Source organism: Mastomys coucha, unplaced genomic scaffold (assembly GCF_008632895.1).
Source record: "Mastomys coucha isolate ucsf_1 unplaced genomic scaffold, UCSF_Mcou_1 pScaffold11, whole genome shotgun sequence".
Classification (NCBI taxonomy): Eukaryota; Metazoa; Chordata; class Mammalia; order Rodentia; family Muridae; genus Mastomys; species Mastomys coucha.
Window position 1 is genome coordinate 8,395,915 of NW_022196893.1, and position 9,655 is coordinate 8,405,569.

A 9,655-nucleotide genomic window follows, 5' to 3' on the forward strand; every position below is an offset into this window, starting at 1 on the left:
TCTTGCCCTGTCAGTCCAATCTGGGTCACTCCCCAGCCCTAAATCAATCACCACCCCAGCATGCCCTAGAGAGTGTCAATGGAATTTCACTGGTCCTCAAGGGCACCCTAGTCCCTTGACAACTGTCGTGCCCACTCTGATCACCCCCACCCATCACCACCACCACTGTCATCCTAGGAAGTCACAGCATCTCTTCCACATCCAGAATTCTCCCTCTGGCTTTCTCTCATTCCCAGCTTTTTCCCTACTTTTTCCTTGCTTACTCCTGCACAGCCCTCTTTACTCAAGCCTCCAAAGCTCTTTACTCTAAAACGGACTGTTCCTTCCCATCCCTGCACTCTCTAGTCCCCACTGGTCCCTTGTTTCAGGCTCCCATTCTTTTCCCAGCTCCGGGAGATCTGATGCCCTCTTCTGGTCTTTGAGGGCAACCACACCCACATTCTCAGATGCACACATATACATATAAATAAAACCACAACAAAGTGTTTTGAAAAGAACAAATGCCTAAGTCCTGAACTTCGTGGGTCTGATTCCCTCTCACAAAAATGTTTCAGTCTCTATATCCAGAACACCTCCCCATCTTCTGCACTACTTTGGGAGGAAGCATGTTACTGAGTTGAGCTTGACTGCAAACTGTCATAGATCTGGATGAGCACCTCCAGTTTCTCCTCCAGCTCCTGAGCCTGCTGCCTCAACTCCTCGGCAGACTTTACTTTTGTTCCCTTGTGCAAATTCTTGGATTCTTTCACAAGGCTGATCACATCCCCAGCAAGGGACACACCTGTGGTGACTATACCCATGATCCGGGCTCTTCTGCTCATTGCCAGGGCAGTGCCCTTAAAGGCTTTCTTCACATGCTTACCACTTTGGGCAGAGATGCTCCCCATGGTCATGAGGCGCTTGGCACTAGCTGCTAAGGCAGGGTTGGCTTTGGTGAGCTTGATGGCATAGATGCTCTGCTCAATGCACCGTACGACTCGACAGCAATTCTCAGATAAGGAAAAGACTTGGGGTCCTGAATGAACCACAGCATCTGCAACCATCTTCACTTTGACCATGCTGGTTGATACCAGGTGGCTGGCTTCCATTTTGGCTGATGACTGGCTTGTGTAGTCCACAATGCCAGTGGAGACACTAGTCACAGCTGCTGCTGCTCCCAGGCCCATCCCTGTTGCCAAGAGCACCAGACTGAGCCCAGCTGTCACAGGTACCAGAGTGAGGCCAAGGAGGGTCAGGACTCCAGACACAGTGCTCGTAGAGCTGGCCACCACCTTGGAGATGGTGCAGTCCCTGTGAACCTTGTCAATCTTGTCTGCAAGGGTGCGGAGCTTCCTGATGTGTCCCTCCAGCTCCACTTTCACCTGGGGAAACACATCCATAAACCTCTCCATGTCCTGCAGGTCACACTGGAGCCTGTCCTGGTCTTCCACAGCCAGGTTTGCTGTGAGCACATTGAGGGTGGCACGTAAAGTGTCTGCATCAGCTCTGTAACAGGCATCAAGGGATTAAGAGAGATAGTTTAGCTAGGGATTTAAGTCAGTGGTAGAGAACTTGCCTAATACAAATGGGGCCCCAGATTCCATCCCCAGCACTATGAAAAATAAAATAAAAATAAACAGTTTGTTATAAGCTCCAAAACATGTGGTCTGACCAGGTGACAGCATGCTTACTGTAACCCTTGAGGAATTTCACCAGACATACAGAGCCTTTCTTTTGATGGTGAACACTTAGTAATTGTGACTGGTCCTTAGTCAATAGAGGATAATAAGTTGTGTTAAGATAATCTTCATAGGGCTAGAGAACTGACTCCACAGTTAAGAGTGCTTGGTGCACAGTCTACAGAACTGGAATTCAGTTGGATCTCAGCACTCATGGTGAGAGGATTGCCTATCCCTCCAACTTTAGGGAATCTGGCACCCTCTTGTGGCCTCCATAGGTCTATGCATGTGCACATTCACACAGAGGCAGACAGACAGACAGACAGACAGACAGACAGATCATTAAAAAGTTAATAAATTGCCAAACATGGTGGGACACTCCTTTAATCCCAGTATTTAGGAGGCAAAGGTAGGCAAAGCTCTGAGAATTCAACTCTAGCTTGATCTACGTATTGAATACCAGGATAGCCAGAGCTATGTGAAGAGACCCTGTCTCAATAAATAAATAATATAATAAATCTTGTTTGGCTTTGTTTGTTTAAGATCTTATTGCTCTTGCAACTAGAGAGATGGCTCAGCAACTAAGAATACTATCTGCTCTTCCAGAGGATCCAGGTTCGATTCCCAGCACCCACATGGTAGCTCACAATTGCCTGTAACCACAGTTCTAGGGACTCCAGTGACCTCTTCTGGTCTCTGTGGGCACCAGGTCCACACATATACACACAGGCAAAGACACATAAAATAGAAATAAATAAATCTTTAAAAAAAAAAAACATTTAAAAGATGTTCTTTGGTGGGTGGGGGTGGGAACTAGCACAGTAAATAAGGTGCTCGCCTAGCATGCGTGAGGCCCTGGGGTCTAGACTGCATAAAACCAGGCATACTGATACACACTGATAATTCTAGCACTTGGTAGGTAGAGGCAAGAGGATCAGAAGTTCAAGATGGTCTTTGGTTATGTCTGAGTTCTATGCTAATGTCAGACCTTGTCAAAAAATAAAATAAAATAAAATGCCCTGAGCGCCAAGCATTGAATAAAATAGAGATGCTTTCTTACTCAAGGATGACACTATGACCATTGCTACATTTATCAGGGGCGGGGATGAATCAGGGGTGGGGGATGGGGGGTGCGACTCTGCTGATGAACACAGGGAATCAGGACTGGTGCCCAAGCCACCCTGAATTCAGGAAATGTTTGCTAGTGTGTCATGAAGTGCCTTCCCTTTGCCCTCTGCTGCGGAGATACAATCAGTAGGCCCGGTCATGTCCTGCCTCTCAGAACTGTCGTCATCTGCCTGGAGACTTTGGCTGGAAGCTCATTTGAACTGAGCCACCATGAGTGAATGAATCTTCTAAATATGAATGGCTCCAGCAGATGAAAGCGTTTGAGCAGCATCAGGAAGCCACCGTGGAAAGCTCCACAGCTGGCCTCGAGGGACAGGTCACACACATACCCAAGAACATTAAAAAGAGCATAGAGGACCAGGGTTCAATTCTCAGTACCCATATGGCAGCTCACAACTGTCTGTACCCCAGTTCCAGGAGATCTGACTCCCTCACACAGGTATACATGCAGGAAAAACACAAATGTACATAAAAACAAATAAATCTTTTTTAAAAAAATTGAAATGGGCATAGATAGTTAAGATGTGTGCTTCAGTGTAAAAAAAAAAAAAAAATACAGTGTATTTCATGTTGAGATGTGGGTCTCATCCCCGCAATGCGTCATAGTTGGAATTCTTAAAGTCAGGAAAATCTAGGATCCACTTCTATTCCCAGGCATTCCCTATATCAAAGAGTGCTCAGTCTTTATCATGCGGTGTGTAGTGGGGGCTTTGGTGACATTTCTGACCTCCAGGAAAGTAAGAAACCCCGGGGTCAGCGTTAAGGACATTGTGTGGGCCAGCCTTCCGATGGCTCGCAGCTTCACCGAGAGGCACCGACACACTCACAAAGCAGTTTTGGGTGTATCCATGAAGTTGCTTTGGAGAACACCACCCGTGGGAACAAGGGCACTGGGTGAGGAAGACAGGGTGCACCACCCACAGGCAGGGGAAGAGAAACCAGGAAAAGGGGAGGAAGTCCTTAACTGTGGGTGACCTGGACAACTCAGCCTCAGCCACAAAGGCCTCCCAGGCTCCATCTTCAGTCAGCAGCAGCCTCAGGTCTCCCCTGCCCGATGCGTGCTGCAGGTACTCAGCAGCTTCCTCAATGAAGGTTCTGTTTCCTGGATAAAAAGGAGAGTAAGGCAGGAGGATAGACTGAAGGAGCTTGAGCAACCCCAAGCGTAGAGTCGGCTTCCCAGGATGCCCTGGTCCCACCTGAGGAGGCGGGATAGGGAGGAGGTGAGTCCTGGCTGTACTCCCCTAGGACAGCGTCAGGAATAGACACCCACCCCTAGAGAGCTGGTGTTGGGAGAGTGCCCATCGTCCCCCTTGAGTCTCCCCTTCTCTGTCCTCAATTTCTCTGCATTCAGTATGGAGGTCCAGGCCACAAGCAAGAAGAAGCCAGGGGAATATAAGTAACTACCTGGGGCATCCTCACGGCCTGAAAGGTCCATGGTGTCAGGTGTGGGGTCTCTGGTCAAAGCTGCAAAGAGGAGAAGACAAACCATGCAACAGAGGGGGAACTGATACAGAGAGGGCAAACACCTAAGTGCTGTGCCCACCGTTCCCTCCACAGTCTCTGCCACAGACCAGACGTTATCCAGAGGGTCTCTTCCCCAGGCTCTGCAGAAACCTGCTAGTCATCTGGCTCTAACTGTCCACCCCAAATCGCCCACTCCAGTCAAGGCAGAAGTGCCCTGTCCCACTGGGATCAGCTGATGATGCGCCTGTGGGAAATAACTGACTTTGTATACAAAGAAGGCAAGAAGAGGAGGGATGCTCTGGCAGCCATCTGAAGGTAGGAACACGCGGGAACTAATGATGAGAACTGGCGGTTACTGTCTGGGACACGTAGGCCTCCTTAGGCATACACCTCATTAGGTGACCATACCCATGCCATGAGATGAGGAGCACGGTGAACCTATCTCACGTGTAGACAGAAGATGACAAGGCTAGCTAGCATCCCCAGTCTTCATAGCACAAGTGAACCCCCCTTGACTAAGCCTGGGTCCCTTAAACACTCCAGCAGGCTGTCCTCCTGTCCGTATATGGTGTGTTGCAAACAGCTTCCCGTCCACAGCAACACCTGTGCCCTTCAGGGTACAAGTTCACCAGTGCCCAGGGCTCTCCCAAGGCCCTCACATTCCTTGCTTCTGCAGGATCCTGCATCTAACCAGGACCTAGAATCCTGCCACTTCCTGTCTCTGTTTCTGTACTTGTTCTGGGCTGCCCATCTGCCATTTCTAACCCTTGAACCTCAGGTCATAGCCAATCCTCTGGGAAGACAGTAGTGCAAAGAACTTTCTCCTTTAATAGAACTTTGTCTGCATTTCAGACTACCTCTTCAAAATCTGTCTAGGGGTCTGGTGTGAGGCAGTGGTCTGTTCAGGCAACCTGGGCCCAGTCAAGTATAAGTCTGGAACTCCAGTGACCTAGTGGGCAATAATTTCTGCCTGCAAGGGATAGAAGGAGTTCAGCCATGACTCCTGGGTCCCTGGCTCCTGTTTCAGTCACAACCTCTCACAGCCCCCTGCAGGAGATGTGTGTTCTGTCACGTAGACAATGTCCCAAGCTCTCAGCATTCTAGCTGGACCCTACCCACAGTCATCTGACCACAGCCAGATAGCCCCGCCTCATAATATAAGGGCCGGTTTGTCCCCTCCTCTCTCTTTCTCTCTCTTCCTCTCCTTTTTTTCTCTCCACACAGTCATGGCCGACTTCTTTTCTCTTTCCTATGATAAAGTATCTTATGACTATGCATTGCCTCCTTTTAACTAACATGTCACACAGCCCTAGCAGCAGCAGCAGAGCAACCATGGGTCCACAGTCTGGCAAAATGCTACAGTAGGTAAGGGTGATTGTGGCTAAGGCTGATGAGGGGAGTTCGATCCCAGACACTCATAGTGGAAAGACGGAGGTCACCACAAGTTGTCCTCTGCCTTACACACACACACACACACACACACACATGCACGCACATATGCACGCACGCACGCACGCACGGGGAGAGAGAGAGACAGACAGACAGACAGAAAGAGACAGAGACAGAGACAGAAGGAGACAGAGAGAGACAGAGAGAGAGAGAGACAGAGAGAGGCAAGTGGATCTCTGTAAGCCTGGTCAACAACATAACAAATTGTGGGCCAGTCAGGGCTACACAGTGAGACTCTATTTATAAAAACAAAAACAAAACAAATAAAAACTAAAAAAAAAAAAAAAATACTTAAAAAAATAAATAAAAGAAACTAACTTACTTCCTAGGCAGAGAGCTAAAAGTATCTCCTTTCTATCAGAGGGTGTGCGTGCGTGCGTGCTCAGTAAGAACTGTTTCTGATGGCATTTCTCAGGCACACAAAGGCCTGGCAGAAACAGCAAGAGGCCTGCAAGTGTCCCACAAGTCACCAGATGAGATGAAATGGCCTTTGCAAGTGAGTCTGTCCCTTTTCTACGTTCACTACCAGTTTTGACCCTGCCCAGTTCTGTATGCACATGTGGTACACTGAGGCACATTTGGTCTATACTCCATGCCAGGGTTAACTACCACAGCGTTAATTTTACCAAGACTTTCCTGGCTCCCCTCACCTCTTTGGAGCTCTGTCAAGGCACCTACCAGATGCCAGGACAGAGAACCCCAGTTTCTGCCAGAGCAACAAAGGGGAGCGTTTCTCCATATGTTCTCAGATGGTTCATGAATATTCTTACCTTTCATAAGCAGATAAATTCTTCGCCATTCTGATATTCTTGTTTTAGTTGTGACTACTCACTCTCCACCCCCAGGCAGAGAAGCTCGTAGACAAGGAAAGTCCCCAGTCTCCATTCTTTGGCCCCTCGGGAAAGCCTTGCACTGACCTGGTCCTGTGCTACAGCCGCCAGGTGCTGATGTGGGCATGGTGGACCTCTTGATGGGGTCTGTGGCTCAGTTCACAGAAAAGCTGTTCCGGGAAGCACTGCCCTGCCCTGCCCCGCCCTGTTCCTGGCCAGCTGTGCAGCCCTGATAGGAGCTCTCTTCTTCCCAGCTGGAGCCCACTACCCCTTCAGATGACTTCAGGGCATCTCCAGGGCAGGGAGGGAGGGAGTGAAGACAGCTTGCTCCTTCTAAGGGGTCCTTGATGACCTCTCAGGGTCAAGTCTAAGCCCCTTTAGTCAGCACTCCAGGCCTCAAGCCTGCTGCAGCCCCTCCCTCTTCCCAACCATCCCCTGCTTCTGTCGTACACCTTCAAGTCCATCCTGCCTCAGGGACCATGGCACCTCCACGTCTTTGCTGTGGCTGACCCTGTAGTGAGACTTTCCCACTCCACAGTGAGACACTTCTGCTCTTCCTGCCCCCTCGTCTTCCCACAGTGGTCATGGCACCTGGTTCCCACTGTGGATACTCCAATCCCATCCCACAGGGAGGCAGTGGCCTCTGAGGGTCAACAGCACAGGTGATGTATCCATCAGTTGAAAACACTGTTTCCTGGTGGGCAGAGTGGAGACCCACGCTGGCCCATTTACTCTCAGACTGAAGCACTAAGTGTGACCTTAAAAAGCCACGTTGGTGGCACAAACCTAGAACCTCGGCACTCAGGAAGCTTAGATGAAAAGATAATAGATTTAGAGCCAGACTGGGCTATGTGGGGAGGCTGCGATTTCTAGGGAGATGCTGTCTCCAAAAAAAAAAAAAGAAAGAAAGAAAGAAAGAAAAGAAAACCGTGAGCTAGCCTGCGCCTCTGCACCCTCAGAGCCCCCCTCTCTCACACACCCATGGTCTACTCGGTGATTTTAGGATTGCAGAGCTGGTATGGATCTGGGGATAATGTCTGGCAATGTGTCCCTCTTAGTCCCCACACCTTGTGTCCCTCTTAGTCCCCACACCTTGTGTCCCTCTTAGTCCCCACACCTTGTGTCCCTCTTAGTCCCCACACCTTGTGTGCCTCTTAGTCCCTACACCTTGTGTCCCTCTTAGTCCCTACACCTTGTGTCCTTGACTGTCCAGACACCCAGGACAGTTCCCGCTTTCTCCCTCCATGCCCTGCACACTGACATCAGGAGTCAGGGGAGATGTAAGCCTGTGATCCAGCTAATCTAGAGCCCTTGGCAAATCACCCCACTATTGGGCCCTCAGTTCCCTGCACCCCACCCCCCATAGGCCCTGAAACAGAACCGATGCTCAAAAGGACGACTGCATGAGAGCCAGACTTAGTCCCTATCAGAGAACCAGGGAGGCAGAGCCAAGATTCAAACTGAGATAAACATTCTGACATGTAGCACTCATAATCCCCATTTTTGCTTATGATTATTTTGGAATCATTTTTTTTTTCTATAATTTCCCTTCCATCAAGTCTTTCCACCCCTCCCCCTTTACCAGGACTGATATTAACTCAACAGCCAAACAAAAATACTTCAAGGTGCAGAACCAGATAAATCCCCCTATGACCCAGAGAGCAGTAATGAGAACCTTCTAATCAGAGCGAGCATGGACTAGACCAGAACATGGTCTCTCCAACAGTCTTGGATGGAGCCCCCTGGATGGGACTCACTTGGCAGGTTAGGACTTAGAAATCTTCAATCCTTGAAACTCCTCGACATCTGAAGTTCTGCTCAGCTTGACTGGTGGCATCCAAAGCAAGTGTCCCAGGATGTCCCACCACCACCCCCACCACCCCCACCACCCCCCCCCGGCACAGGGATTGACATCTCAACCTAATCTTTGGCAAGGACAGCCACCGGGATCCTAATGCAAAGGAAACAACCCTGAAACTGGGAAGCAAGGCAGGCAGGATGCAGCACCATCTAGTGGATTGTGGAGGGATCAGCAACCAAAGCATCGGGCCACCTTGATCACTCCCGTTCCAGCAGCACACACTGGCACAGACAAGCTGAATTTTAAAAGCTTGCCCGGATGCTCCACTGGCTGCCCCAGGAGAGCACCCACCTCTCTGAGAATGCAGAAGGGGACGGGGACCTCCCAACTGAACATCGGGCATGGGGCTTGTGAGGTAATTAAATGGTCTCCACCCTCCAGGACTGCACAACACAGGAAAGAAAACCATATCCCTCACTGGTAGTGCTGCATGACCGCCTGGGGGTGGGAAGGGCATCATTGCTCCCAGCCACCGAAGTCTGGCCACCAGCCTCATTCAGAGAACTGTCCTGCTTTTGCTCAGGAGGGATGTCATGCCTCCGAATGTGTCAGCTTCAGGGTTTAGAGCCAAGTATAAAAATAAATGACAGGCGCTCAACTACAACTGTTGATCTTCCGTGGTACCACACAGATAGCACTGCCCTCGGTTTGATGCACATGTAATGGTCGGGAGCATCAGACACACTGGATGAGAGAACACAGCAGCAGCTTTGGGGTTCCGACTTCAAACCAGACGAGTTATCAACCCAAGAGGCTGGAGTTCACCACAAGACTGTTGAGTGTTGAGGATGAGGGTGGTGCTGGTGAGCTTTGACCACAGAGAGAATCCCGTTTCAAGTTCAGTGGACTCTCAAATAGGAGGGAAGAGGGGCTGGAAGTCACCCCATTAGACAGCTCTGCAGCATGTGCCCAGGGTGTCATCACACTCCTAAGTCACCAAAGAGGGCTGATGTCACTGTCATGCCACAGCATGGCCTTGAAATTCATAGCACCTGGCTGCTATAACCGTAATGGAGGCTGCAGCGGGGTGTTGGCAGAGCCTGTAAGCCAGGAGTCCGGGGTTACTTCTGTGGGCCTTAAATCCAATACCAAGTGTCCTTTGAGAGGCCCACAGAAGGGGCTGATAGGATGGCTCAGTGAGTAAAGGCACTTGCTGATGGTCTGAATCTGATCCCTGGGACCCTGCTCCTCCAAGCTGTCCTCTGACCCATAGAAGCTTACGTATACACACACAACACATATACAGATGGAGGGAGGGGCTCGTG

General features: G+C 50.0%; 1 protein-coding gene across 2 annotated transcripts; it reads right to left on the minus strand.

The window, feature by feature from the left end:
• Positions 1–483: 483 nt before the first annotated feature.
• Positions 484–6,674, minus strand: LOC116075257 (apolipoprotein L2-like). 2 transcript variants are annotated; one of them, XM_031348316.1, is made up of 4 exons: positions 6,470–6,674; positions 4,191–4,250; positions 3,762–3,888; positions 484–1,485 (listed from the first exon to the last, which is right to left on the minus strand). In XM_031348316.1, exons 1-4 carry the CDS (start codon positions 6,474–6,476, stop codon positions 609–611), a joined length of 1,071 nt encoding a protein of 356 aa, XP_031204176.1. In that variant the 5' UTR covers positions 6,477–6,674; the 3' UTR covers positions 484–608. The 2 variants fall into 2 exon arrangements, with proteins under 2 accessions (XP_031204176.1, XP_031204168.1); XM_031348308.1 differs by having other exon boundaries at positions 6,617–6,671.
• Positions 6,675–9,655: the final 2,981 nt, after the last annotated feature.

What these genes read in the sequence shown, in the direction of transcription:
- LOC116075257 (XM_031348308.1), bottom strand. Translation starts at nt 6,656, where the DNA reads ATGCCCACATCAGCACCTGGCGGCTGTAGCACAGGACCAG. An exon ending in CGGCTGTAGCACAGGACCAG is followed by an intron (nt 4,251 to 6,616) that starts GTCAGTGCAAGG and finishes TCCTCTTTGCAG; the next exon opens with CTTTGACCAGAGACCCCACA. An exon ending in AGGCCGTGAGGATGCCCCAG is followed by an intron (nt 3,889 to 4,190) that starts GTAGTTACTTAT and finishes CTTTTTATCCAG; the next exon opens with GAAACAGAACCTTCATTGAG.